We start from the raw sequence: 20,367 nt of genomic DNA, 5'->3' as shown, positions 1-20,367 counted from the left end.
CTTCTTCATCTGATAGCAGTGGTGGTGATTCTTCTTTTTCTTCTTTATCCTATGACGGCGATGGTGCTCCTTTTTCTTGTTTTCTTCCTCTAATGGCGGTAATGATAATTAAGAAGAAAGAATAAATGGAGAAGATAAAAGAAATAGGGAAAATAACAAGCGGTCATACTATCCGGAAAAGGGAAGGTAATTAGCACTTGATATCGAGGGAGCCGAGAAAACACAAACCTGGACACAAGACCCACGCAGTCCACAATAGGAAGACGGCCATACAACCTGGGAAGGCAGCCTGGGTCAAAAAGGGATTCACGGTAATGATAGTAGGGACAAGGCAGAGAAAGGATTTGAAAGGGAAAGCAAGCCAGGAGGCGTGAGGCACCAGGAAGGGCAAGTCAGCCTATAGAAAAATACCAACGCCACTTAACGCTCTGCCTATAAAAAAAATAAAATAAATAAAAAAAAAAAAATCAAGCAATTGACTTCGAGCAGTTTACTTACGAGCAATTGATTTCGAGAAATTTACCTAGATTCAAACTGCCGCTACCCTCTGACTGGCTTCTGTATCAAGCACCACGCCTGTGGGCGGATCACATGCATGAATGAGCAATGTGAATGGTAGATATGTAAAATGTTATGAGAATAAAGATCATTTTTGGGGGGAAACAGGCAGTCCCAAACGACTGTATATTATAGCGTGTAACAGTGCAATAATTCAGTAGCGGAGAGTAGCAGACACAGAAGCAGAGAGGGCCTGACCAGAGAGGGGTCGAGATGGACGGAATAACTTCAAAGTAAGTGGAGTTTGAAAGCGTAATGCAGTCTATAAATCAATTATCTTATTAAAGGAGGAGCAGGATGTTTAACTGATGTTTAATGTTTGGTATGACAGGTGTGTATGATGTACGAAGATTTACTCAGTCATGGAATGTTTATAGTAATTGATGTGTTGCTGATATCATGTGTGTTTTTCTAACTGAATATTAATGGCGCCGATTGAATATTTGATATTGTCTGTGCTTTGCACGATGATTGCGTTGATTAGTGAATATGCTGAAGAGACAAAGTGACACCTGATAACTTTGAATAATTTGAAGGTGAATGTGTGAGAAATTTTGACTTGTAAGAAATGTAAATAATTAGTAGTTATTAATTGAAATATGAAAATGTTTGTGAGTTTTCCAGTAGCCTTTATACACCAATTCCTTGCAACATCTCGGTCCACGACAAATGTGGTGCCTCAAGACGAATTAAGAACAGTGCTGATTCTTCATTAACTGAATTGATTCTATTCGCTTGGTGCACACGCAGCCTGAGTTTTGATGTTCAACGAGATAATTTCCCCAAATCAAGCGGTGACGTCTACCTGTGGCAGTAGTGGCAGTAGTGTTGGCGAGGCGACGAGTGGCTGTGGAATGAGCGGACACGTGGTGTGAGAAGTCTGATAAATATGGTACCTCCCTAAAGAGTTCCCTCCATTCCCCGGTGATTTTGTTTTCACTGAACTGATGTGCCGGGAACATACGAGAGGGACGTGGTCCAGCCATTAATAGTAATGTGTCAAGGACTGATGATAACAAAAATAAATAAATAAAAAATAAATAAATAAATAAATAAATAAATAAATAATAAAATAAAAAAAACACTATCTTGTGATATCTAGTATACTCGTACACTGATGGAAGATGGAAGAGTCACCATGGTAAAAGAGAGAGAGAGAGAGAGAGAGAGAGAGAGAGAGAGAGAGAGAGAGAGAGAGAGAGAGAGAGAGAGAGAGAGAGAGAGAGAGAGAGAGAGAGAGAGAGAGAGAGAGAGAGAGAGAGAGAGAGAGAGAGAGAGAGAGAGTTGTAAAGGAAGGAGGTAGAAAATTTTTGTGAATAATAATTGTATATATATATATATATATATATATATATATATATATATATATATATATATATATATATATATATATATATATATATATATATATATATATATATATATATAAAATAAAAAAAGATGGAAGTGGGTTAAAATAAAAGGACACGATGGGGTGACGGCTGGGCTGTCCTTCATGTTTGGCGCACCATTCAATGAAAATGTCACGTCTTATAAAGGATCACGGAATTAACTTGTGCACGTGTGTGGAAAAGATGAATCAGGTACTACGACTCCATCTACAATAAGTTTTAATCAGCTACTTGAGCCCTTTCACTGCCAGACAGCACTTGCCATAAACAATTGCAACTGCGCAAATGATCATCTTTGTGCTACAGCGTTTTAAAAAGTTATGTACTGTACTCTAAAAAAGCCAACATTTAACCTGACATTCATTTAGTGTGCGTGCGTGTGTGTGTGTGTGTGTGTGTGTGTGTGTGTGTGTGTGTGTGTGTGTGTGTGTGTGTGTGTGTGTGTGTGTGTGTGTGTGTGTGTGTGTGTGTGTGTGTGTGTGTGTGTGTGTGTGTGTGTGTGTGTGTGTGTGTGTGTGTGTGTGTGTGTGTGTGTGTGTGTGTGTGTGTGTGTGTGTGTGTGTGTGTGTGTGTGTGTCAGGGTTAGAAAAAACCCGAGTTTAAAAAACACAATCCACTGTTTTTAATGTTTTATTTTTTGGAGGGCTTTATTTATTTATTTTTATTTATTCCTCAAATTCATATGTAAATCAGTTTTAAATAAACAATTAAAAAGTAAGCTAGAATGAAACAAAAGGTTTGCAGTGATTGTTTTTTTTTTTTCCATTTAGGAGGGGAACCTATCAAGAGCAACAAAAATATAATGGAGAGAAGAAGAAAAAAAAAAAAAAAACTGAGGTGCCTGTCCCCAAACAGAGTCGAAAGCGGTAGCCAGAAATTACAGGATAAGTGTCTTGTAACCTCCCTCTTGAAAGAGTTCAAGTCATTGGAAGGTGGAAATACGAAAGAAGGCAGAGAGTTCCAGAGTTTACCAGAGAAAGTATTAGATGTTGATAGAACTGAAGGAGTTTGACTAGCGAAGATGGAAGCACGGAGGCACAGTTCCAGAGAACAATAAGAGGGACCCCATCAGGTCCATAAGCCTTCCGAGGGTTTAGGGTAGGGAGAGCATGGAAAACATCACTGCGGACTTCACTGGGTAGCATGAACTAGTCAGAGGGTGGAGGAGAGAAGAAGCCCTGAATCCTCCAAGGTAATGTTTTTAGCAAAGGTTTGAGCTAAGAGTTCAGCTTTACAAACAGATGAAATGACAGTGGTGCCATCGGGATGAAATAAAGGAGGGAAAGATGAAGAAGCAAAGTTATCGGAGATGTTTTTGGCTAAGTGCCGGAAGTCACGAGAGGAGTTAGATCTTGAAAGATTTTGACACTTTCTATTAATGAAGATCAGACACTTGTTTAAGTAATGCTGACACAGGTTGGTCCGGTTGGACAAAGCCTGGGTTAACTTGTACTGTACGAGGTGTGTCATTAAAGTTCCAGGACTGGTGCCACACAAGTTTTATTTCACATCCAGGCTACAAACTATAGGTTATCTCCTTCGAAGTAATCCCCCTGGCACCGCATGCACTTGTCCATCCTTCTCTGCCAGGCTTGCATGCACTGCTGGAAGGATTCTTGCGGGATGCTCCTCAGCTCCGTCGTCACGGCCTTTTTGATGTCGTCCGCATCATCAAAACGGGTCCCCTTCATGACCTCCTTGAGCTTGGGGAAGAGGAAGAAGTCGCACGGAGCGAGGTCAGGTGAGTAGGGCGGTTGCTCCAGCACGGCGATGTTCTTCTTGGCCAAGAACTCTCTGATGCTCAGGGCATTGTGAGCAGGCGCATTGTCGTGGTGAAGCAGCCACGAGTTGCCCTGCCACAACTCCCGCCTCTTCTCGCGCACTGCACGAAGCAGACGCCGCAGTACTTCTTTGTACACATGTTGGTTGACTGTCTGGCCCTGTGGCAAGAACTCGCAGTGGACGATGCCCCTCACATCGAAGAAAGCGATCAACATGACCTTGAAGCTGGACCTGGACTGCCTTGCTTTCTTCGGCCGTGGCGACGCCGGACTCTTCCATTGAAGGCTCTGGCGTTTGGTCTCCGGGTCGTACTCAAATACCCAGGACTCATCGCCGGTGATGACTCTCCTGAGCAAGTCTGGTTCAGTTTCCAGACGCTCGAGGATGTCCTGACACACCTGCATGCGTCGTCCCTTCTGGTCATCGTTCAGGAGTCTCGGCACCATCTTCGCACAGACTTTCCGCATGCCCAGATCTTCAGTGATAATCTTCCACACGCTGTTGTGGTTCATGCCAAGCTCATCTGCGATCTTTCGAACAGTCAACCGACGATCGTCACGCACCATCTGCTTGACACGCTCAACATTGGCCTCATTCCTGCTCGTTGAGGGTCTTCCACTCCTGGGGTCATCTTCCACGTCCTCCCGGCCCTCTTTGAACCTCTTGCACCACTCAAAAACACGTGAGCGTGACATTGTCTCATCCCCGTACACTTTTTGCAGCATACCCAGTGCTTCTGACGGCGTTTTCCCCAACTGCACCAAAAACTTCAAGTTTGTTCGCTGTTCAGCGCTCATTGTTAAACGACCTGCAACAGAGGACATGATTTTAAAAGCACGTAAGAAAAAGATTAGTGACTGTAGAGGGTTGGGAGCGCAGTTGTATACTCCAGAAGGATTACTTTGAAGGGGAAATATGGTGGTTTGTGGCTTGGGTTTGAAATTCATCTTTTAGGACACCAGTCCTGGAACTTTAATGACACACCTCGTACAGCAAATGAATGGGTCTGGCTTGACTACTTTTACATTTTTTTTTTTTTTTTTTGTAATATATACACTTTATTTATCAATAAGATAAATAAAATATTGAAATGTAAAAAAAAAAATATAATATAATATATATATATATATATATATATATATATATATATATATATATATATATATATATATATATATATATATATATATATATATATATATATATATATATATATATATATATATACATATATATATATATATATATATATATATATATATATATATATATATATATATATATATATATATATATATATATATATATATATATATATATATATATATATATACACTTTATTTATCAATAAGATAAACAAAATATTGATATGTAAAAAAAAAGAAAACATATATATATATATATATATATATATATATATATATATATATATATATATATATATATATATATATATATATATATATATATATATATATATATATATATATATATATATATATATATATTTATATATATACACTTTATTTATCAATAAGATAAACAAAATATTGATATGTAAAAAAAAAGAAAACATATATATATATATATATATATATATATATATATATATATATATATATATATATATATATATATTTATTTATTTATTTTATTTATTTATTCTTTTTTTTTTGGGGGGGGGCGGGGGGCGTGGGGAGAGGGTTAATGCCAACCCTGGTGTGTGTGTGTGTGCGTGCTTGCGGGGACATACAAACAGGAACGCATTATCCAGTTTTGCTCATCAACACAACCTAAACGAAAAGCTTATCGACATTCAATCATCGATGATTTATTTTCGGCAGAAAACGATAACTCATTGTACGTAAAATTATCTGTGTGGTTTATAAAGTTTACAAATGTATTACGGATGGTGATGTCCTTAACTCTGTTACTACCTGTTAGATGTGTTGGCAATTTTTCCCATAATTTTATTTCTTCAATTAAAAACTAGTCTGATTTATTTCGTAGACTGGTTTTATTTTGTAGCGTCTTTCATTGCACTGACAGATCAGGGATAAACATGTTTTGTTTGTTCTTTTCTAACATTCCTAGTGTTTACTTCTTATTTCGTGTTTGTTTGAACGGTTACTTAGATTTACGTTGTGGTGTTTACTTCTTAATTCTTGTTTACGTTTTAATGGTCACTTAGATTTATATCGTAGTGTTTACTTCTTATTTCGTGTTTACGTTTAAAAGGTCACTTAGATTTATATCGTAGTGTTTACTTCTTATTCCGTGTTTACGTTTTAAAGGTCACTTTATTTACATTATAGTGATGGGTTTTTTATTTTTAATGGTAATTTAGATGTACATTGCATGTTTACTTTTTATTTCGTGTTTAAGTTTTAATGGTCATATAAATTAACATTTTCAGCGGTTACCTTTCATTCTGTGCTGTTTTCTTAATGACCATTTTGATTAGAATTTTGAATTACTTTTTTCGATGAACCAACAACATACTTTAAGTCGCCTTTAGACGCTTTAATATTGTACTGTACCTTTATGTTTATAGATGTGTATTCTGGTGTAGTCAATAAAATAATAATAATAATAATAATAATAATAATAATAATAATAATAATAATAATAATAATAATAATAATAATAATAATAATAATAATTGCGTGTGTGTATGTGTGTGTGTGTGTGTGTGTGTGTTTGCCCAGACAATCAGTCTTTATTGCAGTGTTCTGAATGTTACCAAAAGAACGACCACACCAACAAAAGGGTTACAATCTTCGTAAAGGTAATTGCTGTGCTGTCTCTCAGTACCAAGTACACGTTTTCTCCTGTACATTCGTCTGCCTTTATTGCACGTGCACGAAGTATTTCCTGTTTTCTTCCCATGATGTGATATTTTATTCCTGTAAATCAAGCAGTACGACCAGTGTCATGGTACTGAACTGTGTCGACATGCTAGGAAGACTTCAATAAGGAGCATTTACTTTAAATATGTGTATCATTGTATCCTGAGGAACTACTTTCTTTATCTCGTCTTATATCATGGCTACACATCATTACAAGCATAAATAACACCATTTTCACATGACTGCGTTCAGTGGAGGCAATCCGGACCGTGTTTTTACCAATACTCACAAGATAAGTTTGTATTCCGCCACCAGTTTGGGAACCACTGCCTTAGAAGCTTTAAGTAATGGACTCTGCGAGTCCACGTAATTAGGGGACGCCACGCATGTTACCCAATGGCCTTGGCTTGGAAGAAAGAGCATAAGAAAAAGTCTTCTTACTGATGATCAGGTGATGCAGTGTGAGCAGGTGTGATGTGTCTTGACCTTGAGATTCTCATTTAAAGGTAGGTGTGAAGGATTAGTCTCTCTCTCTCTCTCTCTCTCTCTCTCTCTCTCTCCTCTCTCTCTCTCTCTCTCTCTCTCTCTCTCTCTCTCTCTCTCTCTCTCAACACTATAATTATCCCTGCCATCCACCCTCACCGGCGGTCACAAGTGTCGTTTTCTAAAGGGGTATTCACAGCAAAGCTCCTGGCGTGGACGTGGCGCAAATGAGGCCGCCAGGTGGTGTATTAATGGAATATTATAGGTCTAAAACCTCTACTGACACGTTTTTTTTTTATGAAGCCACTGGAAACACGGAGAGAGAGAGAGAGAGAGAGAGAGAGAGAGAGAGAGAGAGAGAGAGAGAGAGAGAGAGAGAGAGAGAGAGAGAGAGAGAGAGAGAGAGAGAGAGAGAGAGAGAGAGAGATACTATAATCCTTCACACCTACCTTTAAATGAGAATCTCACGGTCAAGACACATCATACCTGCTCACACTGCATCACCTGATCATCAGTAAGAAGTCACTGGGAAGACTTTTTTCTCATCCTCTTCCTTCCAAGCCCATGTCATTGGGTAACACGTGTGGCGTCCCCTAATTACGTGGACTCGCAGAGACGACCAGCATTACTTTAAGCTTCTAAGGCAGTGGTTCCCAAACTGGGAGTAAATTACTCCCTAGGGTTAATGTGACCATTTTTGAAGGTAATTGAGTGGTGAAAGAAAAAAGTGAAGATTTCTGGAAATTCAGAAAACATTGCAGCACCAGGCATTATAATTATAATGCCTCGTGCCGCAATGTAAAACTGTAAAGTAAACCCATTATAATTATATAATAACATTAAATAGCAGCAGTAATTAAAAACTACTCTACAATATTAGAAAAAAAAAATAAAATATGTATCTAAGTGTGTATCAAACCAAGCGTATTTTGACAAATGTGCTTCAGGACAGTCATTCAGCGAGACTTGTCCAGTACGTGTCTAGTTAGTATTTACCAAATGTCACACCCTTGCTATGCTTAATAAGTATAGTGGAACCTCGGTTACCGAACGTCCCTCCGCTTTTTCCAATAATTCGGTTTTCGAACAAAATTTTGAATACATTATGGTTTCGGTTGTGGTAGCATGATTCGGTTCTAGAACAAAGTGACTTCAAATACTAAAAAGACATACCAAAGCTGCCGTTTACTGCTAATTTATGTTATGGTGAATCGGTGTGGTTGTCTCCTACCCAGCCTGAAAAAAAAAAAAAAAGTTTGGGAACCACTTCTCTAAGGCAATTGTAATAAATATGCCTACCAATAATGTTTAGAAAGCCCTAAGAATATCATAAATCTAGTGGTACTCTTCATGTGTTATTAGTTACATTTTCTTTGAATAATTTTATCTCTAAACATCTAAATGAAACTTCCTAAGGGCTACACAAACTAAAGAAAACTGCCGCTGGTTACGCATAAAGAAGATTGGTACACTGCTATAAAAAAAAAAAAAAAAAAATAAAAAGTAATTACCCATCTCCAAAAAGTGAGTCGATGAGCGGACTAGTTAAGTTCTTGGGGTGTCGTGATACATCGCGTCTTGGAATAGTTTGTGTCATACGAAAATTGAGAACTAAGTGACGCAGGAAGCTCCTTTAGCTGCATGTCTGTCCACTGCATCGACTGCCCGTGTTGTCAAAGTAAGCACTGTTTATATGTGTGCGCGGCGCAAAGGGCAGCATTAACATAGCTTCTATTGCAGAACTCAATGATACCTCTGGTGCTACACTTTAGAGAACTTTTCTTGCAAGACTTCATGGAACGTCTGGTACAAGAGTGTAGGGAAGGCTTCCCACTAGGGTTTAGGGAACACTTCCTGCAACTATACGAACATCTGTTGTTACTACTCCTGCTGTTTTACTTTTTTTTTCTGCCTGTGAGTACAATTATTACTGTTACTACTATTACATGTGATTATTACCAATACTACTACTACTACTACTACTACAATATCAATGACGATAATCATGGAATAAACCGCCAAAAACGATTGTATCTATTGGGCCCATAATTTGAAATGATGTAGATTCTCATGAGGACTATTTTCAAAGACAGTAGGGATGACAGGCAGGGTTCTCATGGCTGTTCTTCCCAGTCATGATGCATAATCCTTGTTGAGCAATCACGAGACTAACAAAAACACCCTTCAAAATCCCTATAACCTTTCGCTAGAGCCTGATGAAAGTAATCGAGGTAATACGCTGAGATGTTTAAAGCATTGTTTACATTTGGCACGCAGATGTTTTTATTTATTTATATATTTATTACTTATTTTTAGGTCACTCCTGAGCAACATTCGCGTCTAAACACAAAATAATCCAGCATCATTATTACGCGATCATTTTTGAGTCAACTTCCCTCTCCTTCACTTACTTATCCCGCTCACTGATCTCAGTATGTATGGACTGCCTGTCTCTATACAGTAGCTGGGTAGGAATCTCGAATTCCACAGCTGTCATCTTAAAAAATCACTCGAGAGAGAGAGAGAGAGAGAGAGAGAGAGAGAGAGAGAGAGAGAGAGAGAGAGAGAGAGAGAGAGAGAGAGAGAGAGAGAGAGAGAGAGAGAGAGAGAGAGAGAGAGACTATCGCTTTCCAGGAGCCATTAAAACATGGCAGATTTCAGTAGGAATTCTTCTGTATCCAAACTACCAAATTTTCATTCGTTTCCGTAAATAAAGAAAAGAAAAGAAAAATCAGGTTCTCACATTTGGCAAATAACAAAAAATTATTATTATTATTATCATTATTATTATTATTATTATTATTATTATTATTATTATTATTATTATTATCATCATCATCATCATCATTATAATTTTGCGCTATTTAACTGCAACGTATCTAAATTTCATATACATATGAAAAGAACTATTTGAGTGGTTGATAAAAATAATAATAATAATTAGAAAAAAAAAAAAAGGACATAGCGTATCTTGCTTTTCATCTTTTCTTTTAAATTATGGCAAATGTTCTTCTCCAGTGCCCGTATTCACGAAGCACCCTTAACCCTTATGTTTTGCCATAAGGAGACAAAATGGCGGATTTTAGCGCATAAGCCTGCTTTTTCCCCCATGAGCGATATGTTTTGCCATACGTTTTTGCCATACGTTTCACCATAGGCTTATGACAGCTCGGAACTACCATAGCAGGCCTTAACATAGCGTCAACATGGCAGAGCAGCAGCAACAACAGAGGCCCCTCCTCAGGAATATTCGTGCGAGAAGAGACGTTCTACATAAAGAAATCATCAAGAATCTATGCACGATCTAAATTGTGCAGGAATACTTTGTGTCACTGATCTTGAGAGAGACACCCTCTCACTAAGAGGAGTCAAGCACTGAAGGCAGAGATGGTCATCATAACATTACGTTTCCTTGCCAGTGGGAAGATGCAGCAGTGCAACAGTGATGACATGGGTGTGTCACAATCTACAGTCAGTACAGTGATTGCCCAAACACTTGATGCTCTCTCAAGTATTGACATACTGAGAAGATTCATTACGTTCCCTCACACCATGGACGCTGTGGAGAGGAAGAAGGCAGAATTTCTTCATATAGCGCAATTTTCGGGTGTAATTGGTGTCACTGATTGCACCCACATAAGAAATGTGGCACCAAAGCAGGAGGAGGCAGCTTATATCAACAGGAAAAGGTATCACAGCATCAATGTTCAGATTGCATTTGATGAAAACTACAAGACAGCTGAAGTTCTTGCAAAGTGCCCCGGGTCTGTGCATGATGCAAGGATTTTCAGTGACAATGCAATCAGACCGTTGTTTGAGAGGAATATAATACCTGCAGGATGCCACTTGCTGGGAGACAGACGTTATTCCAGCCAACAGTACCTGCTGACACCATGAAAATGAGCAAGAATTCTACGCTATGCCGTTATTTTTTTTTCTTTCTCTCTTTTTTTTTCGTGTAAAATTATAACAAAGTTTCTTTTTCAATCCAATCACATCATTCTTTATAATAAAACCCATACCATATTAAGAGTGTGTTACAGTCATATACCACGGAAAACTAATGTGTTTGTGCTAAATATGGGAACACTTTGCAACACCAGTAACTCAAACATAAGCAAATGATATTTCGATAATTAGGATATAATAGATTTGTATAAATTCGTAAGACAGTGTATTATTACATCTGACTGGCTCTCTGAGAACGATAATGCCTGAGTTATATGAAAATCTTTTGGTGTGAGTGAAGTTAAAGATGGCGGCCACTTAATGTAAGGCTCACACTGTCAGCCATTCCATTTATTCAATGATTCTGCACCATTATACCCTGTGAAGTGGTACTGCTGCACTGACGTGCAAAACAATGTAACACTTGGCACATACTTACGCTGCCTTTCCTTTCCTGTTTTGGCGCCGTGCACTATTATATAATGGTAAGTTTACAAATTCAAGGCGTGCAGATGTATGATTATCAGGGAGCAGAGGCAGGGGCGAGTTAGAGTACAGGAATGGAACTGAGATAACACAAACACGATCGCTGAAATGCAGCACTTTACATGTAAGCATGTTTATAGTATATTCACATAAGATGGACACTTCAGCACTCTGTCCAGGTGTTCCCATCCTTAGTGAATTTGAACACCTGATGTGCCATCATCTTCCTTTCTCACTATACAGGTCGTTAATTCTAAACAAACATCTATGAGTCACTTAATTACCAGGTCTAAAGACAACTCTTCCTTCACACAAAATTACATGCACCTAATTGAACACACCCTTCACTCAAAATTCAAAATTATCATGACTCCTACACCAGCCTCAGTCTCCATCTGGGGAGGGGACCATAAATGTCTCCAGATCAGACTGCTCTTCTGGTATCAACCCTAAGTGTCTTAACACCCCCCTCAACTTTTCTTCATTAACTTCTGCAACATTCGTGGTCTTAGATCTAATTTTCAATCTGTAGAACACCACCTCTCCTCTACTAAACCTCTTCTTCTTTTCCTCACTGAAACACAGGTGCCTGTGGCAACTGACAGTAGCCCCTAAAAAGGGTGACCGTTCTAATCCTTCAAACTACCGTCCTATTGCTTTTATTTCCTGCCTATCTAAAGTTTTTGAATCTATCCTCAATAGGAAGGTTCTGGAACATCTGTCACTTCATAATCCTTTATCTGATTGCCAGATACTGGTGATCTTCTGGCTTTTCTTACTGAGTCTTGGTCATCCTTTTTTTAAGAGATTTTGGTGAATCTTTTTCTGCTGCCTGAGACATGAAAAGCTTTTGATAGAGTCTGGCGCAAAGCTTTGAATTCCAAACTACCCTTCTACAGCTTCTATCCCTCTCTCTGTGCCGATGCCCCTCCTACATAAAATAAATAAATAAATAAATAAATAAATAAAAAAGTACTAGTGAAAAAAAATAAATAAAAAAAAAATTCTACCTCTAAGTTACAAATTTAAAAAAATAAATAAATGAAGAAGTTGCCAGCTGCGCCAGACAGCAGAACGGCAAATGTCAACTGCATCACAATCCTCTCAACTCTCTCAGAATGTAATATGAAGGTATGTCAAAATGAAATCTGGTGACGTTCAATTAACAAATTCTTAACCTTTTACTGTACTTGATTACATAAGCAGAGTTCGAAAATTATTGAACGACAACATTTCAACTGGTAATGGCTTTCAACATTCTCAAAATGTTCTTTTATGGAGCAATTAAATTCCATCATATGTTCTCACATGAAAAACATGAGGGAACATGCACTGAAATTTAATAACCCCCCTCAAAAAAAAAAAAAAAAAAAAAAAAAAAAAAAAAAAAAAGATTTAATATTTCAGAATAGCTGAATCTACTAATTTGTCATTATAAGCCTAAAACTAACTTTATTGACATTCTTGTAGAAACTCAATAATTTGAAATAATGTAAGAAAATTGCATTTTTTCATGTGTGTGTGTGTGTGTGTGTGTGTGTGTGTGTGTGTGTGTGTGTGTGTGTGTGTGTGTGTGTGTATGTATATATATATATATATATATATATATATATATATATATATATATATATATATATATATATATATATATATATATATATATATATATATATATATATATATATATATATATATATATATATATATATATATATATACGGCTTCTATCCTTCTCTCTATAACTTAATCTCAGGTTTCCTTTCTGACCATTCTATTGCTGACCATATTCTACTGGTAGACAGTCACTGTTCTTCTCCTAAATCTATTAACACCTGTATTTTGCAGGGTTCTGTCCTGTCACCTACTCTCTTCCTATTACATTCGGTAAGATTAGGTTATATATATATATATATATATATATATATATATATATATATATATATATATATATATATATATATATATATATATATATATATATATATATATATATATATATATATATATATATATATATATATATATATATATATATATATATATATATACATATATATATATATATATATATATATATATATATATATATATATATATATATATATGCATTTTTAGTCTTCATAATGTTAGGCAGTAAACATAGTGGGTATATTGTCCCCTTTCTAACAAACAGGAGTCCTCCCCCCCTCCCCCCCCCACACACACACACACACACACACACACACACACACACACAAAGAGTGGGAAGGAGTGAGAGAGTATGGGTGATGGTGGTGGTGGTGGTGGTGAGCACCCATTGCACCCACCAGGGTTGCACTGTCTGCCATAATTATGGTATTTCTGTCATAACTTGGTGTTTATTTGCCATCTGCCATACATTATCTACCATACGCCAGATTTTTTTTTTTTTTTTTTTATGAAATCTGGTTACTGTACTGTATGTTCATACCTATGGATAGTCAAGGAAAGAAAGTTCCTCAATGGTGAGTTATGGATCAGGCCAGGTCAAGAATGGGGTGAGGCAGGGGTTTGAGAGTGAAAAATTAGATTATTGCCATATATACGTAGGTGTGTGTGTGGCTTAACATAGTAAGTACATTTTTGCCTAAATATCATGTTTTCATTGTTTTCATAAGAAAGAAATTATGGTAAATAAAGAATTTTATTAACGGCCATAATTATACCAACTTTTTTTTATATTTATATATATTTATTTACTTTATAGATTGAATCATTCACGTTGTCGTTTTTATCAGATCTTCGCTTTTATTGTCAGTGGCTTCTCCCCAATCAGTCTGATATAATGAGGGTTTACTGTACTTCCCATCCACTGATTGGTACACCATTTAACTCTCCAAGTGCAATGACTCTTTGCTCCACCAACTGCAGCAATCAGTGCTCTGTCTTCCTCTACATTTAAGAATCTTTCAGAATATTCCGCCCAATTTTTGTAGACTGCATCCATCTTACTCAGTACTGTCCCATCACCTGCTGTCACAGTCTCTTCATTCTCAGATGTTTCCTTCCTTATCCTCTTTACATCTTTGCAGAACATTTTCTTGTTAACTGAAAGTTATCTGTGAACTAACTACCCCACCTCTTATCTACCCTTATCTTTTACATCTTGCACTACCCTCTTTGCTTGGTTTCTCTTCTCTCCATATTTGTTGTTGTAATTTTTATCCTTTTTTTGCAACCAGATTTCATATGCATTCTTCTTTTCCTCTACAGACACACTGACCTCCTCACATAATCTCTGACCCTTCTCATCCCACACGCCTGCTTCACGCAACCTACAACTGCACTCTTGAGACACTGCCACTCTTCCACATTATCCACTTCCCAGTCTTTCTTTGTATTCCACTTGTTTGCAGTCTTTTCTTGGTACTCTACTGTCTTTTCCCTCTCCTCCAACATTAAAGCTGTGCATAGTCTGAGATCTGCAGGTTTTTCAGGGATTCAGAATTATTACTAAAGACTTAAAACAGCCATTATGACCATACACATCTTTTATTGGCAGCTCTGATAGTGCATGTACTGTTTATGACACTGACTCCTCCAACAAAGTGAAGAAACTGACTAGGCTACCAAATCTATGGTCAAGTAACAACTGGAATTTCTTTATCATACCAGAAGTCAACCATTCCAATCCTTTTGAAATTACCAACACACACACACACACACACACACACACACACACACACACACACACACACACACACACACACACACACACACAACTTGTACTTATGGGTGACTTTAATTGTAAAGAAGTATGCTGTGAGGAACAGACAACTGAGGGAGGTGAAAGTTTATCATGATTATAGAGAACATTATAGATTATAGATTATAGATATATAGATTATAGATTATAGATTATTATTATATTATAGATTATAGAGAACACAGTGGGTTCAGCAAAACGCCAGATATGGAAATAGTGATGAACCATCATGACTTTACATAATTTTCAGCAAAGAACTCAAGATAATCAGAGAGGTTACATACAATCACTTTATTGGCAAGAGTGACCACATTCTGATTGAATTGGAATTGAAAGAAGATGTATAATTTGTAAGAAACATAAAGCACAGGGAAGGGAGATTAGTTTATAGTAAAAACAGACTTTAAAGAACTTAGAAGGTCTTTTAAGGAGACAGAATAGAACAATCTTTCCATGGCAGAAATGGGTGTAGAAGACAAGTGGAGGGAGCCTATTAAAAATCTATGAAAAGGGAGTGAAACATGTACCAGAATTGAAACAGGAGACTAAAATCAAAGAGTGGTTCAACATGAGGTGTAATGAGGCAAAGGAAAGAAAAGACAGGACATGGAAGAGATGGAGGAGGAGACAGCTGGAGAGGTGGATGGAATATATAAGTGCAAGAAATTACCATGTGGAAATACGTAGGGAAGAGAAAAAAAAAAATTACAAGAACATGATTAACAAATGTAAAAATCAACCAAAACTCTTCCATAGATATGTGAATAGTAAATTGAAAAATAAGTAAGAAGTAAGGAAATTATGCAGAGATGGAATGGAATATGAGGATGATTTGGAAATGGCTGAGATTATGAATGAACACTTCCAAGCAGTCATTATGAAGGATAGTGATTGGGGTAAGGAGCAAGAAAGATTGGTTCCTAAGAGGGATATAGAGGTCACAATCGATGAAGCAAAAAAGTTAATGGGAGAGTTGGATGTGAAGAAGTCATAAACAACATAGTCTATGTGAGGAAATACAGGGCATAATTTCAGGAGGCACTTTAATATAAAATCTTACTGCAATTAATTGGTATTCTTTTACTCTTACACCAGTCTCAACATGGCTTTTCTTAACCTTTTTATCAGACAGAGCTTCTCATTCTGAGTAATTTAAACCCCTGTATATATCCACCGCAAATTATTTATAATGGTGACAGCAATCTTTAAAGATTTACCTGTTTTTTTGGAGAATCAAACTCACTCACTTCTGTGCCAATACTCGGATGTGACACACCCACATGTGTCATGGACAGGTGGACACTGATCTTCCCTGGTGAAAGTGAGTTCGTTCACATATGTCACATTTGTTGTGGAAGCACGAAATTAGTCATGGTGATTAGTTCTTTTGTTTGAGAATGCACCCACTGGCCAATTAAAAATACAAAATTAATTTAGTCAATCATAACATTTTATTCCATCCTGAGAAGGGAAAAGCGACTTAATTTGAAATATTTTAATTAGTATAAGGAAGATGTGTGTCCACAGAGGGTGTCACCTCAATTATTTCCAAAGCATCACCAGATTTTACGAAAGTACATAAGATAATGACTTCATATTAATTTCTTAGCCTTGCCAGTTAAGTTAGGCTAGTTTGGTTAGGTTAGATTAGTTTAGTTACATCAAATTAGTTTAGTTTATGTTGGTTTGATTAGGTTAGGTTAGTCTGGTTAGGTTAGGTTAGGTTAGTTTAGTTTAGTTAGGTTAGATTAGTTTAGTTTAGTTAGGTTAGATTAGTTTGGTTAGGTTAGATCTGGTTAGTTTCATTAGGTTAGTTTTGTTAGGCTAGTTAGGTGGTGGTGCATGACAGCCAGGTAGCAGCCACAGACAAGCACCAGCCAATCCTCATGGGGGAACATTGTAAGTGAGTGTTATTGTTGTGTTACTTATTTGTGAGGATGAAACTATTTTCTTCTCATAGATTTCGGTCTGTTTTGCATTAATCTGCTTTTCATTTTTATTGCAAAACATTAGTTTCTGATGGAAGCTGGGAGGGTAAAAAATAAAAACTAATAATTTGCAGGGAAAACAACATGCATATTAAATCAAAACAGGCCAAAAACTACCAGAAAAAAAAAGTTTTGTCCAAAATAGAGAGAATGGTGAAAGAGTAAAAATTTACCAATTAGTGAAATTTTAGACTGTCCTTATACGGTTCCACTGTCAGCTAAGCTGGTGGTTGATGCCTCCTGCCATGCCCTTGTCATATGAAATCCTTGAGCTGTGAGAATACTGATGAGTTGAACTTCTGTGGATGTGCATCCCAAAATGCAAATCATTTTGCATGTAGAACATGTGAAATTATTGAGCTTGCAAAATTATCTAGTTGCACCCTCCAATAGTGATAATAATAGTAATAGTAATAATATTACTATTATTAACAAGTGTTTACTATTGTGATTTCATAGGGGAATGTCACATCAATAATTCCTTGGTTTGTAATGTTTTTTCATTCATTGCCATTGTCTCTTATCTTAATTTTTTCTCATTTTCCATGCTTTCACTTTCATTGCCAATGATCAATTTTTTTTTTTTCCATTTTCCATTTTCTCCTTTTCTTTATCAATACACTCTTGACTTTTCTAAGACTCATAATGACCTCACAATCAATGCAAGGCTTGGGTGCATTTTGCTGTACATGAATATGCTTTTTTCTGCCTGTTATGCCCAGGGATAGTTTTCCTGCTGGTGTCGTCCTACTCAAACTTAGCATAAACGGACACAAAATTCTGTTAAACCAATTATGTAACTTTCAAAATAATATAGAAACCTATGAAAACACTCACATCTCCCCACAGGATTTCCTCTTATTCCAGATTTTTTTGGGTAAATTTATATTTTTGAATGAAACTACACTTTTCAGGTAGATTTTGATGTGCTTTGAATGAGCCTAGTAATCATTTCCACTGCAAATCAACAGGTTTTTAATACCCCACCCCCACACACGCATAAATCAATGATTTTTGACAAAAAAAAAAGCAGAGATTCATCCAAAAACACCAAAATCGACCAGAAAAATGTAGTTTTGTTCTCACATATGATACTGAAACAAAAAATGGAGCTTAAGTAAATCTAACCTAACCAAACCTAACCTGACCAAACCTATCTTAACCTAATCTAACTAAACCTAACCAAACCTACCTTAAAGATAAATTTGAAAAAAAATTAATATCTCAGGAAAGAACAATTTATGGCGGTTGTGACCCAACTACTTCACTGAGATCTTTTTTTTTTTTTTGCCTTGAGATGGATGTACTTACATAATGATACCATTTTTTTGTGTCACTGCTGCCAAATATACACCCAACCCCACATAAAATGAAAACATCTATTGTTGCAAAATATTAGGTTAATATAACACAAACACAAAAAAACGTTACAACCCCTAAGGGCTGTAATATAAGTAAAATGGTTATTGGTGGCTATAATAATCAAGGTATAGTGTCTATATAAGGTTGTAAAAGAGAGAGAGAAAAAAAACCTTGGAGCTCAAGAACATTGCACCTAGTGTATTGTGAGCCTATAGCTGTAGGTGCTAATAAGACTCTTTAACCTGTAAAATTGTTCAGTAACGACTTGAAGGCACCTTTTATTCATATGAATCAATACAGGTTTTAATAATCAAAATATATTGGCTATAAAGGGCTGTGGAAAAAAAAAAAAAACACTAACCTTGGAGCTGAAGAATCTCGCAGGCCGTGTGTTGTGGTGCTGACGCGATGATGCGCAGAAGGCCGATTCCGACTCATCAATGATCTCGCAGCTCAAGGATTTCGCACGACACCTCCTTTGGCCTCGATGGAGGACAAGGAGTGTCAGCAGTTTTCTTGGTGCTGAAGGACACAAGTTCTTCTCTTACATTCTTGGTAAAATGTTGTGGGCTGACGGACACCTTATTCCAAAGGTGCATCAATGTCTCCCACGTTTACACCGGCAACTCATGGCGATATTGTCCTTCCCAAATTCCCACTGCTCCCACGCAAGGAAATCTATTTGAACCAATTTTCATGTTCTTTGAGAAACGGAAACTCTAGAAACTATATTCAAGAGTCCTGCATGAACCACTGTACACGCTACACCACACTATGCTCCTCATCTAGCCATGAAACACAATAATAAGGTCAGGATCGTCCACGCGGCACATGGATCACAGCACAAACAAACCGCCATGACTGCAGGATGCGAGGTACCGGAGCCGTTTCGGTTTTGGTCTTTGTTTCGGTAGTGATTACTTTTTACTCAAATCTTGCAACTTACTTAATTATTTGATAGAATATAGATTATATTGCTCGGCAACTGGTCATGTTATATATATATATATATATATATATATATATATATATATATATATATATATATATATATATATATATATATATATATATATATATATATATATATATATATATATATATATATATATATATATATATATATATATATATATATATATATTTTTTTTTTTTTTTTTTTTTTTTTTTATATGTAGGAAGGATACTGGCCAAGGGCAACAAAAATCTAATAAAAAAAATGCCCACTGAAATGCCAGTCCCTTAAAAGGGTCAAAGCAGTGGTCAAAAAATTTTTTGAGTGAAGGGTGTGTGTGTTATTAGGTGCTTGTAGTTTTGTGTGGAGGAAGAGAGTTGTCTTTAGAGGGCAGGCTGTGACTACCCCCTTGTGTTGTGAGACACAAAGGGAAACGTTCAGTGAGGTCACAGCTGGGTTTAATGATAAGTTCACAGCACCCCCTGAACAGTGCTTTAGACCTCACTGGGAGTAATATATATATATATATATATATATATATATATATATATATATATATATATATATATATATATATATATATATATATATATATATATATATATATATATATATATATATATATATATATATATATATATATATATATATATATATATATATATATATATATATATATATATATATATATATATATATATATATATATATATATATATAATTATGCACCCTGAGTGTCCTGTATTGGATTTCACACTCATCCCTCATATTGTCAGTCGTAGTTTAATATATATATATATATATATATATATATATATATATATATATATATATATATATA

The 20,367-nt window shown here is 36.2% G+C and overlaps 2 protein-coding genes across 2 annotated transcripts in view; one reads left to right on the top strand and one right to left on the bottom strand.

Moving 5' to 3' along the window:
• The window catches only part of LOC135107459 (zinc carboxypeptidase-like), a 43,727-nt gene extending 42,183 nt beyond the window's left edge, over positions 1-1,544 (bottom strand). The window contains exon 1 of the mRNA XM_064017344.1: positions 1,364-1,544. Within this exon, the coding sequence (XP_063873414.1) occupies positions 1,364-1,544 (181 nt within the window). The remainder of the gene's footprint in view (positions 1-1,363) is intronic.
• Positions 1,545-10,450: 8,906 nt separating this feature from the next.
• Positions 10,451-10,960, top strand: LOC135107453 (putative nuclease HARBI1). The gene has a single exon (XM_064017332.1). It carries the CDS (start codon positions 10,451-10,453, stop codon positions 10,958-10,960), a length of 510 nt encoding a protein of 169 aa, XP_063873402.1.
• Positions 10,961-20,367: the final 9,407 nt, after the last annotated feature.

Source organism: Scylla paramamosain, chromosome 2 (assembly GCF_035594125.1).
Source record: "Scylla paramamosain isolate STU-SP2022 chromosome 2, ASM3559412v1, whole genome shotgun sequence".
NCBI classification, from domain to species: domain Eukaryota; kingdom Metazoa; phylum Arthropoda; class Malacostraca; order Decapoda; family Portunidae; genus Scylla; species Scylla paramamosain.
The sequence above is the reverse complement of the archived record's forward strand: the minus strand, read 5'-3'. Positions and strand labels throughout refer to the sequence as shown.

Bases quoted from the DNA above. Each gene is read 5' to 3' on its own strand.
- LOC135107453 (XM_064017332.1), top strand. From the start codon at position 10,451: ATGGTCATCATAACATTACGTTTCCTTGCCAGTGGGAAGATGCAGCAG.